This window comes from Paramisgurnus dabryanus, chromosome 8, assembly GCF_030506205.2.
Source record: "Paramisgurnus dabryanus chromosome 8, PD_genome_1.1, whole genome shotgun sequence".
NCBI classification, from domain to species: Eukaryota; Metazoa; Chordata; class Actinopteri; order Cypriniformes; family Cobitidae; genus Paramisgurnus; species Paramisgurnus dabryanus.
This window is the reverse complement of record NC_133344.1, coordinates 5,688,609-5,710,155: the sequence shown is the minus strand read 5'-3', so window position 1 is coordinate 5,710,155 and position 21,547 is coordinate 5,688,609. Positions and strand designations below refer to the sequence as shown.

Sequence of the window (21,547 nt, the reverse complement as noted above, 5' to 3'; positions counted from 1 at the left end):
AAAAGTGCAACTGCAGTTGAGTATACAATAAAACATATTCCAATGATTTCCTCAAATCTTGCAGTCATACTTTAGTCTTAATTTCATGTAATTGTCTATTTTGCTGAATCAGTTCCTAACCATTCATCATACCTATGTGATTCTAGTGTTTGAACAGTTACCAATTACATAAAATTGTAAACTCAAATGTTCTGCATTATTTCCCTAAATTAAAAGTTCATGATCTTAGTAAAGTTTTTTCAAGATAATTGCATTTAAAAAGATTACAGTGGCTGAAAGAATATTAACTAAAAAGTAAATAGTGCTCCCTGCAAATTATAGTCTTATTGTTGTACAAATCAAGACTAATAACATTAGACTTTTAGAAATACATAAAGAAAATCTTATATTTACATCTCTCCCACAAGTGTGGCATCATGCATCAATACAATTTTGCTTTATTATTTTGTACTGTGACAGAAAATGTAAATGTTTTGAGCAAGCATTATTGCTGCTATACATGTATGACTTAAACTCTTACTAATGATTGAACTTTAAAGGCTATTTGCATGAAAGGGCCTTTGTTTGAAACTACGGGCAGCATTCAACTGGAGCATCTACAAAAGTCTAATAATAATAACATTTTATTTGATAATTTTTCTTTTTGAATTAACAATATAAACAACTACAAAGTAACAAGAGCCATGTCAAATTTATTGTGTTTTCCTCATCATATGTTGTTTTGTATTGTGTTCAGGCTTAAACAGAATGATGTAACATTTAGGTGTAAATATACAAAATGCTAATCCAAAACTTGATGCTAAAATAGCAAATATCTCCACAGTAAATTTCATATTTAACAGTAAATCCCATAAGCTGGGATAAATGTGATCCATACAGCACAGAATATGAGCATTACTGAATGTGATGAATTTAACTTCACTGAAGTTATTAGGCAGCGTCCTAACCAAAAAAGCCAAAATAAAGCACAAGAGAAACAGAAGACAATATATACAGTATATATATATATATATATATATATATATATATATATATATATATATATATATATATATATATATATAGCAGCAACACAATGTTCTGTAAGTTTGTGTGATTACTTTGTTTTATAGACGTCTGTAACAGACCTGAATCATCTCTGCTGCATAGTTGCATTTTTTCTAGTTACCGAATCTGTTATTGTTTTGTAGTGATTACTTTTATTTCTGGTGCTATATTATATAATTATTTCTCTTATAAGATCGGTCACAAACATGATACCTGCACGAACTAATGTGTTGCATGTTAACTTACTGTCATTCATTGTGTGCAACATGTTTTGTCTCCCTTTTCGTGTTTGGTCCACTTTCCCGGTTGCTAAAAAACTCTTAAGCCTCTTAAAAGTCCTTGTCCGTGCTCCTAACAATTTTGACCTTAAGACCTCTTTTAAGGGTTAAGATGCTTTCTGAATTACTTTTTTCTTTACTAGGATTTTATCTTTAATTTTAAGAATAACGCCCACATTTCTAAGAATTTTCTTAGAATTGCGTCACTAGGAGCTACTTTTTGCATCAAGAGTCTAGGGATACGGGCCCTTGGGCCTCATTTATAAAATGCTGCGTAAAAACCATCCTACATTTGATCTTACAATAATTTAACAAAAACGCGTACGTCTGATTCATAAACCGAACGTACGCGCAGACAGTGCTGGGCAGTAGCTTCACTACAAGTAGCGAAGCTAGTAGTTTAACTACATTTATCAGTAGCTTGGCGGTAGCTTAGCTGCTTTCTAAATCAAATAGCTTTTCAGTAGCTAAGCTCTTTTTTGACCAAGTAGTGAGGTAGCTTGCACACAAACTACAATTTTCCAAACTTTTCTGAAGTCCTCCTGAATTTGAGAATAAGCGCGTCATTTGAATCGACACAGGACGTCGTTTGTTCCGTATTTTTGAGTTGAGCAGCCTTCATTCATACAAAACATTACCACTCGCATTCTGTGAAGACTCGTGCTCTACCTCGGACTGGGTTATGTCACCAAGCCAAGCCAATATAAAAACATCTAATAAATATTACAATTAAAACTATTAATAGAATGTGCTTTGGCGGGCACCTCACAGACTCTGTGCAGGCTACCTGCTGCCTGCGGGCCCACGTTGGAGACCCTTGTGTTATGTCAGGGCCAGGTGTTTTTGAATAAAGGCAGCTCAAACATGCATTTTATTCTGGGAGTAGGATAAGTCCAGCAAACAGCCCCAAAATGTGAAGTACCTAGGCCTACATTATGCTTGTATTGCCTATAATTACCAAAATGATAAATTGAAACTGAATAAATAATTACATAATAAAACTGGTTAAAAATAAAAAAAGTAGCTTGGATGTAGCAAGCTACTATTGATGTAGCTTAGCTTGCTACATTTCCCAGGGGGGTAGCTTCAGTGTAGTGAAGCTTCATTTAATGTGAAGTAACTGGTAGCTTAGCTTACTACATTTTCCAAGTAGCTTGCCCAGCACTGCGCGCAGAAAACGCGCGTACCCCTTTCAAATCTATAAATCGCAACTGAACTGGAACTTGTGCACGCAGCCGAGCAGTTTTCAGATCTCTGCTTTTAAACAATGCGTAATTAATCTCAGACATATAAAAGCACGCTTATCAATGTTTAAACCCAATTTCAAACAGCAAGAATGGCTTATATTTCCAAAAACCAGCAATCAGACAAACAAAAGTGCATACGTCTGCTCAGACCCTGACGTGGCCCTAAGCACTTTTCCACGTCAAAGACAGTTTTTATAAATATGGACTTTGCCATGGATTTTTGCCTACGCACACTTTACGATCAAATCTGTGCATACGCATGCTTTATAGATGAGGCCCCTGGTCTCTCAGTCTAGTTCTGTAGACTACATAATCATGGGGAAGACTGCTGACTTGAAAGTTGTCCATTTGCACCTTGCACAAGGAGGGCACACAAAAGATCATTGCAAAAGAGACTGGCTGTTCACAGAGCTCTGTGTCCAAGCACATTATTAGAGAGGCGAAGGGAAGGAAAAGATGTGGTAAAAAAGTGTACAAGCAATAGGGATAATGGCACACTGGAGATGATTGTGAAACAAAACCCATTCAAAAATGTGGGAGAGATTTACAAAGAGTGGACTGCAGCTGGAGTCAATGCTTCAAGAACCACTACGCACAGACATATGCAAGACCTGGGTTTCAGCCGTCGCATTCCTTGTGTCAAGCCACTCTTAAACAACAGACGGCGTCAGAAGCGTCTCGCCTGGGCTAAAGACAAAAAGGACTGGACTGCTGCTGAGTGGTCCAAAGTTATGTTTTCTGACGAAAGTACATTTTGCATTGTCTTAGGAAATCAGTGTCCCAGAGTCTGGAGAAAGAGAGGAGAGGCACACAAACCACCTTGCTTGAGGTCCAGTGTAAAGTTTCCACAGTCAGTGATGGTTTGGGGCCATGTCATCTGCAGATTTAATTTTTCAACAGGACTTGGCACCCGCACATAGTGCCAAAGCTACCAGTACCTGGTTAAGGACCATGGTATCCCTGTTCTTAATTGGCCAGCAAACTCGCCTGACCTTAACCCCATAGAAAATCTATGGGGTATTGTGAAGAGGAAGATGCAATATGCCAGACCCAACAATGCAAAAGAGCTGAAGGTAACTTTCAGAGCAACCTGGGATATCACCTGAGCAGTGCCACAGACTGATCGACTCCATGCCACACCGCATTGCTGCAGTAATTCAGGCAAAAGAAGCCCCAACTTGAGTGATGTACATGCTCATACTTTTCATGTTCATACTTTTAAGTTGGCCAAGATTTCTATAAATCCTTTCTTTGTATTGGTCATAAGTAATATTCTAATTTTCTGAGATACTGAATTTGGTATTTTCCTTAGTTGTCAGTTATAATCATCAAAATGAAAAGAGATAAACATTTGAAATATATCAGTCTGTGTGTAACGAATGAATATAATATACAAATTTCACCTTTTGAATGGAATTGGTGAAATAAACTTTTTATGATATTCTAATTATATGACCAGCACCTCCATGTGTCTGTGCAGTGAGAATATGACACGTTTGTCAAGTATGCATCGTATATCTAATATATAGTGGTGTTCCTCTCAGCAGTCTTTACTCCTCTCTACAAGCTCTTGCAGTTTCATTTTTATGATGCTACCACATCACACTGTGCATCTGGTCAAGATGCTCTCAATATAATAATAGGTCCTTTAGCTTTCCTAGAAAGAATAAAAAGTAGGGGGGTAACGATTCATCGTGCAAATGCGCGTTTTCTCAATGAATGAATTTGAATGAATTACGGTGAAATCTCGGCACACCCGAACGCCAGGGGGCGCTCCCATGCAGAAACTCCCTTTGTGCCACACAAGAAGTAGCATTACAAACGCTATTCCAGGAAATGTCTACACATGAATATTTATACGCTGTTCTTCAAATTGTTTCAGGTATTTTCATGATAATAAATAATATTTTGAATGATTTTGAGTGTTGCTTTTTTAAATGCACGTTATAAACGACTCCGACTCGTGATTTTTGATAAGGACTTCCTACTGACCAAATGCCGTAATACAGGCACAAGCTGTGCATAAAACAAAGAATCGTAGCCTTGCGATTCAGAATCGATTTCAGACAGGCATTTTTAATGAGGACCGCGATTGAATCGTGATTGAATCGTTACATCCCTAATAAAAAGACTGACAAAATACTAAATTATTATGTAAACTTTCCTTTACCAGCCCAGAGAATAGGTCTATAGCAGAAGTCAGGAGACGCAATCATTGTAAAAATGAACAAAGCATTTATTATCTGAACAGTTCCTTTCTCAGTGTGTTCCTATAACAAGCAAAGTTAATGAACAATTCATGACATTGTGGTCCCAAGACATTAAGACTTTAAAACCAATTTGTAACATCACATAGCACACAATATAAAATAAGCAAGTTTGACACATAACAAAATAGTTTATAAAAGTGACTATACAAAAATGATAAATGTGTAAGAACATTATTTCAAATGTGTATTTCACTTATAAAACAACACTTTCATAGTAAGAAAAAATAATACTATGGAAGCGAATGGGGCTCACAAATGTATTGATTTCAAACTTCCCTCAAAATATCTTCCCTCATCAGAACAAAGAAATTTATACAGGTTTGAAACAACATGAAAGTGAGTAAAAAATAAACAGAAATTTAATTTTTGTGTGAACTATCCCTTTAGGACATTATAACCTAAAATCATACTCTAGAAAGCTTTCAAATATGGGACATTTAAGTCATTTTTTGTCCTCCATAATACAGTATTGTTAGATTAATCTAAAAACACAAGCAGCAATTTTATTTCATTTGTATGTTTATTCTGTTCTACTTATCTGCGATATTGCTCATAATTTGACTATTTTACTATTAACTTGTTTTTTAACAATATTTAAAACTTTATACAAGTTTTTGGTGTCATAACCTTATTTAGGTGCACACAGGTGTAGCAGCACAGGCCCTGTTTACACGTACATGGTTATTTTTAAAAACTGAGAGATTTACCTTCGTTTGTGCCCCTCGTTTACACGCAAACGGCGACCTCGCCTCTGAAACCGATTGTTTTTAAAAACTCCGACCAGAGAGGAGATCTTGAAAATCTTCGGTTGCACTGTTGCATGTAAACTGAGACAAACGGATGTTTAAGCAGGCAACGTCACAGAGTATGCACCAGAGCTCGCACCTAGGTCAAAAGTGCGACCTATGTTTACATGTGACTGTTACCCTGAACCCTTCCAAGATCACATTTATGTTTGTGCAAACTCGTTTCGTGTGTTTGTATTTGCAAATACAGCTGCTCCATTATGTCGAGGAGCAGAGACGAGTGCTCGGAGGTCAGCAATTTTACGCGTGTTTGACTTCATGCGGCGCTGCAAGAACCGACAGACAGATGATGTCAAAGTACCGCAACAGCAATTCGAAATTAGACCTCTACGTGTGATTCCTCAACTCGCTCTTGCGGTACTTTGACGTCATCGATCACCTACTGCAACAACTCCTCCCTCCAACATGAAGAACCAGTTCGCGTCACTACCAGCGCTGCCAGTGATTGGCTTACGTGGGCTTGAGCTTCTCTTGACGGCATATATGCACGGGTACGTGTAAATAAACACTTTTCTGAAAACTGACATGTGTGCACGATATTATTTTTGAAACCGGAAAGGTTGAAATGTCTGTTTATGAAAATAGCTGCCCACGTGTAAACATAGCCACAGATAGCCTTCTTCAGGGTATACTGATCAAACAAACAATCTTCACTTAAAAGGTTAGCTAATCACAAACACCTGAATGACATCACAAAGGTAATGAATTCCCATATGTAAACAATACAAGAAAAGACCACTAGATGGCAATTTCAGTAGAGTTAGGACACCAATAAATAGAACTCTATTATTATTAAAAAACAACAAACAACAAAAGAACAATTACAAAAAGGGACTAAAGTCAATTTCATCTTTTAGTCCTCGGTATGTCATAGCCTGCAAATTCTATATATATGAAAATAATATTTTTCTGATTTCATGATTAGTGTTAAAGTTTCTCTCTAGTATGAACTCTCTGATGGGCTTTCAAATGACCTGACTGAGCAAACATCTTGTCACACTGAGAGCATTTGTAAGGTTTTTCACCTGTATGAACTCTATTGTGCTTTAGTAAGGTAGACTTTGCACTAAAACTCTTCCCACAGACACTACAGTGATAAGGTTTTTCTCCAGTATGAACTCTCTGATGAACTCTTAAATAAGAAGAATAAGAGAAGCTTTTTCCACAATGAGAGCAGACGTAAGGTTTCTCTCCAGTATGAACTCTCTGATGGGATTTTAAGGAAGCTGACTGAGCAAAGGTCTTGTCACACTGAGAGCATTTGAAAGGTTTTTCACCTGTATGAAGCCTTGTGTGATTTACTAATGAAGTGTGATGACTAAAACTCTTCCCACATGCACCACAGTGATGAGGTTTCTCTCCAGTATGAACTCTCTTGTGATCAAGAAAGCTATTCCAGTAACTAAAACTCTTCCCACAGACACTACAATGATAAGGTTTCTCTCCAGTGTGAACTCTCTGATGGTCTTTTAAGTTACTTGAACAAGTAAACGTCTTGACACACTGAGAGCATTTGAAAGGTTTTTCACCTGTATGAATTCTGTTGTGAATAAGAAAGTTTGACTGTTGACTAAAACTCTTCCCACAGACACTACAATGATAAGGTTTTTCTCCTGTATGAAGTCTCTGATGAACTTTAAGACTATCTTTGGTTCTGAAGTATTTTCCACATTCAGTGCAGTAGAAAGGCTTTTCATCACTGTGTATCCTCATGTGAACATTTAGATCAGAAGAAGAGACACAAATCGTCCCACACTGCTCACAGTGAAACTGCTTCTTCTTCTTCTTCTTCTTCTTCTTCTTCTCCTCTTTGTGGTCTTCTGAATGAAGTTTCTTCTCTTGTAAGGTAGTAAAGCTGATCTCAGATCTGGTGAAGAGTTTCTGTTCTGTGTGTTTTGTCTCATGTCTCTCTAAAAGTCTCTGTGAGCTGAATGTCTTTCCACAGGTGATGCAGGAAAGAGTTTGTGCTGTCAGTCGCTCTTTTGATGTTGAGGACGTTATTTCTATATCCAAACATGAATCACTCTTCACATCTGAAAGAAACACGAAACAATTAAATTGTCTTTTCACTCTTATTTACACAAAGAAGGATGAAAAAATAAAAGAGTGGTCTGTTACACTGTGCCAAACGTCGCTGGCTTATCATGGGAGCACAACAACAATGCACGAGCATCTGAAATGAAAACACTCGGGAGTTATTGACGATGCACCCATAGAGAAGAATAGAACAACGTAAGTAACTGTTATATGATTATTAATGAAATGGCTAGCTAGTCTGTACTGTTTATTAACTCTTTTGAGAAGTACAATGACTCTGTCTTTGAATTAGGGCCGTGTATCGCCAACAATTTCACGATACGATACGTATCCCGATACAAGGGGCCCGATATGATGTGCATCACGATACAAGACTATTTTGAATTACATTTTTGTTCAGAATTTAGTAACAGTAACATTATTAGTATTATTATTATCTGTTTATTGTACATTGAATAAGCAGTGTTGTAACAGTTGGGGTTTTGCCATTAATTTATTAGCTTTTGGGGTAACTCACTGAAATACTTAAAATCCCAGAGTTAGTACTTAACTTATGTTTTTTAAAAGCAGATGTTCAAAGATAGTGCCTTACTCAACGGATTATATTTGTGTCTCTCATTTAATTATTCTATATCTATTAGGGATGCACCGAATCCAGTATTCGGATTCGGACGAATACTGGGCTTTTTGACGGGGTTCGGGTTCGGCCGAATCCTAGATTTTTTTTTCACCGAACCGAACCCTAGGCTTGCGCTACGCTGGTCGACGTCACGCGGCCGTGTATTACACACATCGGGTGCTGACGTGGAGATGAGCTTTTTCTTTTGGTGAGCCTTAGGGGCTGGACACACCAAAACGTTTAAACACGGCTGAAAACGCCTTGAGGATGCCAACCGTTTTTCAGCCGAGCGCTTGGTAGCTGTGATGCTTCAGCTGTGAGCTGGTTGGTTGCTGTGGTAATGTCCCGCCCCTCCTCAACTGTAATTGGACGGCCGTGTGAAAACTGACATTGACGAGCGGAGCTTCTCACTCAAAGTTACATTTGAGCCGTTTCTCAATATGAGTTCTTGTCTGTACTTGTGTTCTTGTGGACTTGTGAAACGTCATCAGTCGCTGCCCAAGTACTGTTCCAATTCAAAGTTCGCATCAAGCCCAAGTTCACATAAAATCCCCGGATGTGTTCTGGATCCGCCCATTTTATCGAGGATGCATCAGAGGAGACTTGTGTGGACTTATGACAGCGAGGTTTCCCAGAATGCATGTCGCGTCAGGAGTTCGTTCTTCCGAGTCTGAACTTGCAAGTTCGAACTACGAAGGACACAAGTCCGAGTTTGGCGTACTTGGTATTGAGAAACAGCTATAGTTTTCAGCACCGAGCTGCTTGCTTAATGGAAAAATGAGCGTGTCGCTAGGGATGGGCGATATGGCCTAAAAAAATTATCACGGAAATTTCATCTGTTTGTTGCGGTGACGATAAATATGACGATAAATTATTCTCTTCTGTAAAATATCAGATTAGGTTATGTTTAAGTTGTGTTCCACTGTGACTGTGGTGAAAAACATCACACAACAACAATTACACAATAATAATTCAAATCAATTACAAGTTTAAAATGTAAACACAGATTCTGTATTTATTTATACTCTCATGGTGCAAAAATAGTGCAAACAGGAAAAGAAAAAATGTCTTTAGATGTGTTTTTCAACATTACAACAGAGTACAACTGCAAAAAAAACCTGATAAAGTAACAAACATGTTAAAGTAACCTGATAAAGCAAATTAGTTAAGTGTGGAACCGTCAATAGTCCCTACAATCAAGCACACCTGAAGTCAACAGCCACATATCTTCAGCAAAGTGGTTTTAAACAGCTTGCCATATTGCCGACGTCCTTAGCACACCCTCTGTGATTTGCAGACGGCCCCTAAAGCAGCCTAGGCGGATATGCAGCGAATATCAAACCTAAAACCAACTTTATCTCGCTCCTCTGTAATGCTTAATGTGCAAACGCAGGTTCCATTTGACGCCGCCTAACGCAATGTTGTTTGGTCACGAGCAACTTCGCGACCGTCACCGTTTGCCACAGATGTGTAAACAACAAAATACGGACCGTGGATATTAAGTCATAACCCGCCGTTGTTTACAAATATGACACTGAGCTCAACTTCCGCTTTTTCTCCGAGTTTACTGGTATTTTGATATGTGTGAATGATGTCTTACTGGTAAAAAGACGGAACGTCACTGCATGTGTGAACAGCACGTTTTTGTATTAACTGGTAAATGCATTCTGGTAAATTCATGGTAATAACAACAAGCATCTCCTCAGCCTCACGTCTGCCTTCCGCAATGTTTGTTTTCACTCCGCACGTAAACAGTGAATTGGGCGCGCACAAACTACCTCATCAACTAGATTTATCGTTGTTATCGTGAGGCTACAGATTTTCATAGCGAGGAAAAATTTTGACGGTATATCGCAAACGATAAGTTATCGCCCATCCCTACGTGTCGCAACGCATCGCTTTCATTATGCATAGGCTTATGGTAATTGTCAAAATAGTTTTTCCCATCCTGGCATAATGTACATTTAAAATTAAATAAAATTAAAAATACACTGCTGTGGACGTTGTTTGCTTCATTAATGTGTTTTACTGTGTTAATGTAATAAGGATGCGAGTAGGATTCGGTATTCGGTTTCGGCCGAATCTTAAACGGTGGATTCGGCCGAAACCTAAAAAATCTGGATTCGGTGCATCCCTAATATCTATGAATATATCTATAAATGGTAAATGGACTGCATTTATATAGCGCTTTTAACAGACCTATGGCCATCCAAAGCGCTTTACAAGTTTGCCTCACATTCACCCATTCACACACACATTCATTCACCAACGGCAGTGTCAGCCATGCAAGGCGCCATCCAGCTTGTCGGGAGCAGCTGGGGTTAGGTGTCTTGCTCAAGGACACCTCGACACTTGGTCCGGTGGAGCCGGGGATTGAACCACCAACCTTCCGGTTTGTAGACAACCTACATGAACCACTGAGCCACTGCCGCTTTCAAAAGTTCATCCAATTCGATATGGAATGTGCTGTATCGATGCACGCATCGTCAGGCGTCCATGACGATGTATCGTCGTATCGATATTTTGAACACAGCACTACTTTGCATGTCAAAGACCATCAGTGTTTGCTCGTTTGCTATTATTATTTACATTGTTTACATTGTAACACTGGCTGCAACAAATAGATTTTTCATGATTCCCATTTAAATTTTTATTTCACCATTTTAAACGTCTCAATTCATTGTTGCGAGTGCTCAGTGTGTCTATCTCACTCACTCATGTTGCCTTGACAGCGCGCGCCTCTCCCTTATGTGACAGTGAAAAGGTGGCGGTGTTTTTAACGTAAGTTCATCCGTATACTTTCGTTTTTGAGTAAACGTCAACATTCACGGATGTTACCGACAAAGACGACTGATGGAGTTAACATGACTTGATTGAAATGCGATCCAGTGATGTGCAAAGTGCGGAACTTTTCTTTTTTAGAGGCTCACCAATTCAATCTCCCCATGTAGATTTAATAAGCCACTGATTAAATCTACAGCTTTTTAAATTACAACTTTATTTTTTGCGGACAACACTTTTCGGGAATGAACGGAGGGTTTCCAATGTTACTGTTGGTAATACACTAAGACGTTATGGTTTGAAATCATGCATGGCACTAGGGATGGGCACCAAACTCGGTACTTTTATAGGCACCGACCGAATTGCGTCGGTACTACCCAGTATCGATTCACATAAAATTAATCGGTGCTCAATTTCGGTACCTGAGAGAACATGTCAGCGCGCTGCGTGAGTGAGTCTGGTACGTAGCGAAAGCGCGCGTGCGACAGAGAGAGAGAGATTGTGTGGGAACTTGGTGACACCCCTTTGTAACTAACAGAAAGCGATCTAACGTGTGGTTAAATTTTACAAAGGATGATGCAGACAATGCTACCTGCAATATTTGTAACAGTAAGTCTAAGGCAGGCAATGGTACATCCAACCTGAGGAAGCACTTACACAATGTGTATTTAAAAGCACAAGAGGGCTTATTAAGATGCGTTTTCGTCGATCGGATCACAAGTGGACGAGAGAGACAAATTCTGTTTACACCTGGTATTTATCAACACCAGTCCGTCTCTTTTGTCCACTTTCTGCCCTGATTACTTTGAGTGGTGGTCCGTGGAGACTGCGGGGAAGCCCTCTGCTTTCGTTTTAACGCGAGCTGGAGTAATGACTGTTTAAATGGACGCGAACTAATATGGCGCTGCTTGTGTTTTAAGTAAACATGCTGCACAGTGTTTTGTACATTAATATGTTGGAGCTTTCTCAGATTTTTCAGCGCAATTAATGAAATAAGATCGCGCAACTTTCATGCGCTCGCAAAATTAAACTGCGGAGATCAGCCGCTTTTAGTTTTATCAATGAAAGCCTAAAGACTGTGTGTTCACACTAAATGGCAGAAATGACGTAAAACTTTGTGCTCAGTACCTCAGATTAGATAAATGGACGGAGAGAAGGCGGTCCGTGTGGCTGTTCCAACACATTCAACCACTATAGTGGTTTTTGATGGGTATATTACGGATCATATACTATATTAATATTATATTAGGCTTAAGGCCTGTTGTTTCTACACTATGCCATGAGAAAAGGTCAACATAACCAATAAACAAGAGGACGTCATTCTAGATTAGTTAACTTTCGTTTTCTCAGTTTCCTAATTAAAACACTATACCCCGATTGTTCTCGCCACGATTATTATGAGAAAAGGTCAACATAATCGATAAACAAGATGACGTCATTCTAGATTAGTTACTTTCATTTTCTCAGTTTCCTAATTAAAAGAGACCAGGTGCAATCCTGCGACTATACCCCGATTATTCTCGCCACAATTATTTTGAGAAACAAGGTCGAAACAACCGACAAACAGAGTACGTCATTTTAAGATTTGAGAAGTCCAGCTATATAGGCTATGTCATTTTAGATATGAAGAAGGATGCAGCTGCTCATCAAACAAATAAATTAATTATGGCAAGCCAAGACCAATTAGAAGAGTATACGTCATCTCAGATAAGAAGTGTTTGATCTTACTGTATAAAAAATGGAGTCAGATGTTGGGAGGGCAGATGATCTTTGAGCACCTCTTTGAGGGGTATTGATTGTCTCACTTTGTTGGCTCAAGCGAATAAAGTAATTTTTGTTTGGCACCTGGAACCTTTGTCTCCTGAGTATTTTTTCTTATGAAGATTCAAGCTAAGACTTTTTGCCACAACACCACATGCGAACCAAATGCCAATGCTGGCCAGCTTGGCAAAAAAGTATCTGTATCCAGTCCTCTTCTACATCCTCACTGTGTCCCTTGCTGTAGAAAACACTCGCGCTGACATGGCTTTTACCTGAGAAAGTTGACATGCTGATTTTTCTAAAAAACACAACTGCTCGTTTATTTTCTAGATAAAAGTTTAATTATGTTGCTTTAATGACGTTTATGTCCATTGATCATTTGTCATACATATAAATAAATAAATAAAATATATAAGTAAGACATATGCCCTGGATGTTATAGGGATTTTTTTTAGTAAAGATTGTGTGTATTATTAAACATTTTGAAATAAATAACAAAATGTTGAAAATGAGAGGTTTGGGCTTATTATGTCCATCGAAAGTAAACCGATCTCATAAACCGATCTTTCTGTTTACTTTTGTCATCAAAAGGATCCTGAATGCGGCTGCAATTAAAGACATTTTTTACGTAGCGTGAGCATTTTTACAACCCGTTGCTCATGTGCGGCGTGCAGATTTGTATATCTCTCTTTGCCTTTACAGAGATATGCGTATTTTCTATGAGGACGCGCTCCGGTAAACAGCGCGAGGCGTCTTCACATCCCCATCAAACAGCGTATACAACACATATCTATCACGGACAATTGCATCCTCATGCCAAAAGTTTCTTATTTGCATGCGTTTTAAAGTTTTGAGCGTTTAAACTTTTATTTTCCTCACAGCTGCTTGTCTGCGTTCAGCCGCCGCACACACACACACAGCAGCCTGTCATCAGTGCACGTGAACAGAGTGATCTCGCTCTCTCACGTCTTAAAGCTGCAGTAACCTAATTCATCTCTCAATAAAATCACTCTCTGCTCTTGACTAAAGAATTTTTATACTTCATATGAATGCGTGTATATTTAATTAATACAGTAAAGTCTGTGAAGTGTTTTATTTTCAGTACTTTTAGGAGACGTAAGCCTTTTTAAAGCCATATTAAATTTCTCTTTGCAGAATAAATATTCGTTGTGCTTATTTATTTGAGTCTCTATTAAAACAATAATATACCTAATTACTGCAAGTAATATAACAAAGGCAACATCCGTGGTATTATTTTATTTAGAAAGATTGTAACAGTTACAGTCATCAAAGAGCTTGCATATCAGCTTTAAAAAAAAAAAAAAATCGGTATCGGAATCGGTATCGGGCGAACACGAAAATTACAAATCGGTAATCGGTATCGGCTGCAAAAATCCTGATTGGAGCATCCCTAATCGAAAGTCACTTAAGTCAGAGTAAAGTACCGAAAAAGGTACCGCTGGGTACCGGTATCGAATTCCAGGTACCGGTAAAAATGTGAACGGTACACAACCCTACATGGCACGGAAGGTTCCCCTGCTTAAACCAGCACATGTCCAGGCCCATCTTAAGTTTGACCATTTGGATGATCCAGAGGAGTCATGGGAGAAAGTCATGTGGTCAGATGAGAACAAAATATAACTTTTTGGTCATAATTCCACTAAATGTGTTAGAAGAATGATGAGTACCATCCCAAGGAACACCATCCCTATTGTGAAGCATGGGGGTGGTAGCATCATGCTTTGGGGGTGTTTCTCTACACATTTGACAGGACGACTGCACTGTATTAGGGAGAGGATTACCGGGCCCATGTATTGCAAGATTTTGGAGAAAAACCTCCTTCCCTCAGTTAGAGCATTGAAGATGGGTTGAGGCTGGGTCTTCCAACATGACAATGACCTGAAGCACACAGCCAGGATAACCAGGGAGTGGCTCTGTAAGAAGCATATCAAGCATGGCCTAGCCAGTCTCCAGACCTAAACTAGGTTTGTCGCGATAGTCTGTGAAACAGTGATTACCGGTGCTTCAGCCTCTCACCGGTTAGATCCATTCAGGGAACACTGAATGTCAACAATAATTTTAATCAAAAGATCTTTATTTATATATACAACAACTGATGTCCGTCCATTTCTTGTGTTGTTTACTTATTACTTATTTAACATTAATTTATTCAAGAATCACTAAATGAGATTAAAACTCTTTTCATATCACGTTCTGTAAAAACAGCGCTGTTTGTGGTACACAAACGGTTAACAGATCTTGTTCTCTGCAATGAGTCCGGCGTCTGTAACTCACATCGCTAATAGGATTGGCTTTCCTTTTCTGAGTCCCCCCAACCTACGTCGCTTTATGATTGGTTTGTCTTTACTCGCTAAACGTGACGTAAGCTCCATTCGTTTGAAACAAAGCGCCAGTCTGATGCGATGTGAATGATTATGCAGGCAGGCTAAAGGTAAGTGAGTGAGGAAGAAAGCATTCTTATATTAACAGTTTTATGCACAAAATAAGTGACACATAATGATTCAGGGACAGTGTCTTTCATGGCAATCCCATATTAACCTGAGGAGTTGCAAACCAAGTTGTAACACACTATAGTGCACACTGAGCTGTCTGCACGTAGCTTAACTAAAGAAAACACAAACAATAAAAGAAAGCAATAAAAAGAAAGCACCAACAATAAAATAATTGCTAATACAGTAGTTAGTAATTATTGTTTTTGGTTTGTGATTTTTTTTGTGATGGCTGTTGAATAAGTATAATGTGTTATATTTTTTCTGCTGGAGCAGATTGGGAGGAAATCTGATGGTGCAGTATTGTATTTGCACAGTCAGAATCTTCACTGGCATCACAAAAAAGTACAAAATAAAATACAAATAAAATGCCTATTTTATATTTGTTGTTTTTGATGTAACATTAATAAATGAGACACCTAAGATTAAGATAACATTATTTACATCCCCACAAATGTCAAAATAAAAATGTTGCCCTTGTTTTGGCTAAATGACTGTACTCATTAGTGTTCAAAATGTATATTTGCAAAGAAAAGTTAATGGTTTTATTTATTACTGTTCATGTTCATTTCAAGAGGACTTATTCAATTATGTAGCTGACACAGAAAAGGTGTATTTCTCACTGAATATTTTTGTTACCCTTTTTAAAAGTATTTGTTTGTTTGTTACAAATGTTGTTTAATAATTGAATGTTTATTTGAGTATTGTATATGTTTAACAATTGTCAATAGTGACACCTACTGGTGAAAATATGTAGCATCGTATGTAGGTCACGTGTTTTTGATAACCTGCATTGAACATTGGGAAAGCACGAGGTGATTACACGAACGGAGAAGTGTAAGATCGAAAGAAGTGTAAGATTAATAAGATTGTTTGTTAAGAAAATCTCTAATGTCTCCTGAATCCTGATTGGAAAGCACACAGTATGTTTGTTTGTGTTTTGGTTATGTTTGTGTATAATTTAAGGTATTTTGTGCATTTAGTATGTTTAACAAGACATGATTAATCTACAATGTAATGTAAAATGACTTCATCACAAATGTAATTGCAATTTTATTTTATTCTTTAGTTTTTCACGGTGCTCAGATGTTTGTGATGACAAGGGGACAGACATTAAAACTGAAAATCTGAATCTGAAGGCATCAGTTGAAGCGTGCTTATTTTCTAATCACGGAGAAAAACTTCAGGAGCTGTTATAAATTAAGTAAAATCAATTCTTTACTTATGAGCAGTTTGTGGCCTAGTTGCATTTTAGTTTGTATGGGTTATGTCAGCATGATAAAGTTTGGCGCTCATAAGGGGACTTTTTTTTTTATCCGGCCCTGAGCTTAAACGAATATGACACCCCTGCCTTACATAGATTTTCAATGGAGGGTCAGAATGCTCTCAGACTAAAATGCTCTCAGAGCAAGGGAGGTCTTGCGAGTTTGGAACGACATGAGGGTGAGTCATTTATTACATTATTTTCTTACAGGTTTGGAACGACATGAGGGTAAGTCATTAATGACATTATTTTTATTTCTGAGTGAACTATCCCTTTAATAAAGGCCACCCATTAGGCTATAAAAGTTTATTCGTTATAGCTTAAAAAACCTACAGGGTACGTTCTTTCTAGGTTATAAAATATAACTAAAAATAACCTACATGGAACGTTCTGGGAACGTTAAAGTTTTTGTGTCCCGAGAACGTTAGGGGAACGTTCTGTTTTTGCTGGGCTCCCGGTTTTTATATATAAAAAAAATGTTCTTAAGACAATCTGAGCACTTTGGGTTTTAGAACGACACAGAGGTAAGTGATTTTAGGGGGGGGAACTAACCCTTTAAGCCTACGTGCCTGGTAAGTTTAAAAGATATCCTAAACTAAAACGTCCTTACATTTTAGTACTTAAATATTTTGGACTTTTGCTTAGTGAGTTTGTGACAAAACAGGTGCTCACATGACAGTTAAAAATGTTAAAAACACAACAAAAATTAAGGAGACATACCTGATGGAATAAAATCATCATCTTCATCAGTGCGATCTTCCTCTTCTGTGGGTTCAGTTTTGATTTCTGTGGGTTCAGTTTTGAATTCTGTGGGTTCAGTTTTGAATTCTGTGGGTTCAGTTTTGATTACTGTGGGTTCAGTTTTAATCTTCATCATGAGGTTCGTGCAGTCGATGAGTTTAACTGAACACATCTTCAGTTTGGTCTGCAGGATCTGCTGCTGTTCTCCAGCGTTACAGACAGAATCCAGAGACTCTGTGGAGGTTTGATCCTCCTGTAAGCTCTGTTTACTGTCACACACTGTAGTGTCCTGCATCGTCTCAACACTTAAATACACAGAGCGACAAGACTCTGTTTACACTCAATGAAATGTACAAGAGAGAAAAACACTGAGGATACACAAACACATCTCACGCGCGCTCTTTCGTTCTTCCTTTCTTTAGTGAGTTTATCTGCGGATTAAAGAGCTGCAGCGCCTCCTGCTGTACTGGAGAGAAAAGACGCTTCTTTTTCTTCATCTTCGGTAGTTTTAGTGGCAGTTTGCAAACAGTGTGCATTACCGCCATCTTCTGGGCTGAGGTGTGAACTCACCTTTAGCGAAAGCCAGTGGCAAAGCGCTGCAGAATTTGAAAACAGTGTGAAATCAGCGAAAACGCGTCTAAATGGGAAAAAGCTGTTGTGCAATGGACTGTACTAACACATTTAACAAGAATTCTGATCTGTCGTTTTACAGACTGCCAAAAACACCGAAAGGAGAAGTAAATAGATCGTTTATGCCAACGTCCACAGACCACAGGTGGGTTAATAAGTTGCTAGGGTCACTATCAAGCAGAGGTTTTACTTTCTACTTAAAAGTTTTTTTTCAAGTATTTGTATTTTATCCGTGTTTTTCTTTGAAAACAAACATTCCAAAGCATATTATCATATTTTTTATTCTATTACTTTTCATAAATACAAGTTTTTGTTTTACATTTAATTTTAAGTACCTTAACATACTTTTACTTGGGTAAAAGTAGGCTACACAATTTAAATGTAATTAGGTATTAAATAAATTTTAATAAAGAATACATAGATTATATGCTTTAGAACAGTGTTTCTCAAACTTTTTCACCCTAAGGACCACTTTATCTTCCAATTTTTTTTCTGAGGACCACCTAACAGAATCCACTCTTAACACACACCCAACAAACAACAAAACAGGAAGGATAAGCTAAATTTAAGTTTAATATGCAACTGTTTCAAGTCAAAAACTAATTTGTAAAACACAAAGGCAATGCTATGTTCAGAAATTATTATATGAATTTTATTTCATTTGAACAAGTAAATGTGAAATAAGTTAAAGCTTAATATGAACAACAAACTGCACATTTGAAAAAAAAATCTGCAATTAAACATACTATAACAGCCTAGGTCCCACTTAATGTCATTCCAAAGAGCCATTAGTTTAAAACTGAGGTGGTGGATATATGAAGTCTGTTGTAACAATAAAATGCTGAAAAAAAATTCCCCTTAATGTCCAAAATCACTGAAATTACAGGAATTTTACACATGAAACAAAAACTAGTACATTACAAAACTAATAGATATGTGGACTTCAGCTGCTTTCAGTTGACGCTTGATCCTTCTTTTGACTCCTCTTTGGTTTAGCCACCGATCCATTTTTACATTATTAAAACAGAAAGGCAAGAACTGATATCACAGTTTTGCAAGTGCATTAAAAATCTACTTAAATGAGTGACGATTGTATAAACACTTGCCTAGTTTAGGCCATCTTTTGGCAGACCACTAGTGCTTTAGAATGTAGTGAAGTAATGTTTTTCCCAATACAAACATCCTAATAAAGAACAGATGCTTGGAAAATGTAACTAATGTAACTAAGTATGGTTCACCTCTGCTATCAAGTCCAACTAAATTAAATTTAAAGTCGCCATGAAACGGAAGTATCAATTGCCTAATTTTCCCTGTGGTGACGTGTATCCGAGTAAAACCGGCCTCTGAAATGAAATAAGGCAGGGCTGGATTTAAATTTGTCCATCGAGATCTGATTGGATCATTTGAAGTTGGGTCGTGTTGCTAATTGCTGATTGCAGCGATACTCTCCCGGACCCCGCCCACCGGCCATACATTATGACCGGAAGTGAAGAGAGATCGTTTTTAGGAGGGGAGGAGATTTGCATTTTTGATTAAAGATTATGAGGGTACATGAATTTAAAAAAATGAATGAAGCTCACAGATAAATCATTTGTAAAAAAAATACCACAATATTACAAAACAAATTACAGTTTTTTATTTTAATTTTCATTGCGACTTTAAAGCAACACAATGTAGTTTCCATGTAAAAATGACTTACAGCTCCCCCATGTGGTTGAAAAGCGCAACAGTGTCTGGTATCAGACACTCTTCTGCAGGCATAGGGAGGGGAGGGGCGGGGCTGTGTGCTCTACCCTCCACCGCCACTTTCAGAGTGTGCTTGTAGCAGCTAGGAGGCTGCTCAGGTTGCAGCAACAATACAATTTGTCCAGTTAAAAGATGTTCTATCACTGAAATAATTTTAGAGACATTATTTAAAGTAGGGATGTCAATAGATTAAAAAAATTAATCTAGATTAATCGCATGATTTCATGAGTTAACTGCGATTAATCGCAAATTAAACGCACATTTTTATCCATTCTAAATTTACCCTAATTTAACACTTTTCAGGTTTTTAATATTCTAATCATATATACATATATATATATATATATATATATATATATATATATATATATATATATATATATATATATAGATGCTTTATGCAAATGTATGTTAACAATAGCCTGTTTACATTTTTAACAGGATCATCAGCCATTGTTTTGTATACAAATTTTCCTTTAAGAAGATTTTTCTTTCTCCATTTGTGTTTGCTGCTGTATCATTTGTGACCTGTGCTGGCAAGTTGAGTCAGAATTAGCCAATTAAAAAAAATAGTTGTTCATATTTTGACATTCTCTATTAAAACATAGAACAATGCATGATTTGTTGAAATATAACAAAATATGACAGAACTACACGTATTTGAAGATGAAAGAGTCAAATTACCACAAAAATTACCACATCCATACATTATATTACCACATCAATACTTTAAAATCACTGGTAAAACTAATAGATTTAGCACACACAAAGCAAAAACATCATCAATGTATGTTCAACTTTTTTCCTTTTGTTTGATTGACATTGAGACAGACTGCTTAAAATCTAAGTGATCTAATATAATGTTACACATCAGTTATTTTTATCCAACAGTTAACCAAACATTTACTTAAGACATAACAGATTATAGATCCTACCTGCGTGAATTCTTATAAAAACAGATATTTGTAAAACTGTAATTTTGTGTAGATGTCTCCAGGTCGCGTGCACGCGCTTCAGATGTCAGTCAGTCAGCGTGAGGGGATCGCTTTTGAGTCTTGTCGCTCTTAATAACTCTTTAACATTAATCAGGTACCGAACTTTATCTCTCTTAATGACTATTTTAACATCAAGCAAGTCCTGCAGTCTATTTTTTAAGTCATGCATAAAAGCGAAACCAAAATGAATTGAGACGCATTTTTGTATTAGATTAAGCATTAGGAGGACGGTAACGTAACACCTCTCAGACGTATAAATAAAGATAATTTCAGATGTCCAACGAGCATTTAAAGCATTGGATTTGGTAGACGATTTGCTTAATGTTCTTATTTCTATGAAAACCTTTTACTCATTTAGAGAGAGTCACATTTGTCTGCGTCTCTGTTCATTCAACTATGGGCTGGACCAAGGGTCAAACAGAAATTGCGCGTTGCGTTAATCTCCGTTAATAAAATTAGTGGCGTTAAAATGAATTTGCGTTAACGCGTTATTAACGCGTTAATTTTGACAGCCCTAATTTAAAGGTAAAAAATACATAGTGTTGCTTTAAGCTGATAATAGTCAGTGCACGCTTTTGCAATCTGTAGGCTACTCACAGTTTTGCAAACTTGATTTGTAGCCCCTCCCTCATTTTTGAAACCGCTTTGTTGCTTTTATTCATGCTTGCCAAGCTTCCTATTAATGTTGGATATTTTCAGAAATTAATAACGTTTTAACTGTGTTAAGCTTTTTTATATGTTCCTAACTGGAAACGTGCTTTACGTTGTACGTAATATTTACGAAATATTTTAATCGGATGCTACAGTCCTTCCTG

At 37.4% G+C, this 21,547-nt stretch overlaps 1 protein-coding gene across 1 annotated transcript; it reads right to left on the bottom strand.

Annotated features, from left to right (window-relative positions):
• Nucleotides 1-4,784: 4,784 nt before the first annotated feature.
• Nucleotides 4,785-17,858, bottom strand: LOC135771712 (uncharacterized). Its single transcript, XM_073815484.1, has 2 exons — nt 17,755-17,858; nt 4,785-7,719 (listed from the first exon to the last, which is right to left on the bottom strand). Exons 1-2 carry the CDS (start codon nt 17,856-17,858, stop codon nt 6,576-6,578), a joined length of 1,248 nt encoding a protein of 415 aa, XP_073671585.1. The 3' UTR covers nt 4,785-6,575.
• Nucleotides 17,859-21,547: the final 3,689 nt, after the last annotated feature.

Bases quoted from the DNA above. Each gene is read 5' to 3' on its own strand.
- LOC135771712 (XM_073815484.1), bottom strand. From the start codon at position 17,858: ATGAAGAAAAAGAAGCGTCTTTTCTCTCCAGTACAGCAGGAGGCGCTG. The intron at 7,720-17,754 runs GTGAGATGTGTT...TGTGTAAATAAG, and splicing joins GGAAGAACGAAAGAGCGCGC to AGTGAAAAGACAATTTAATT.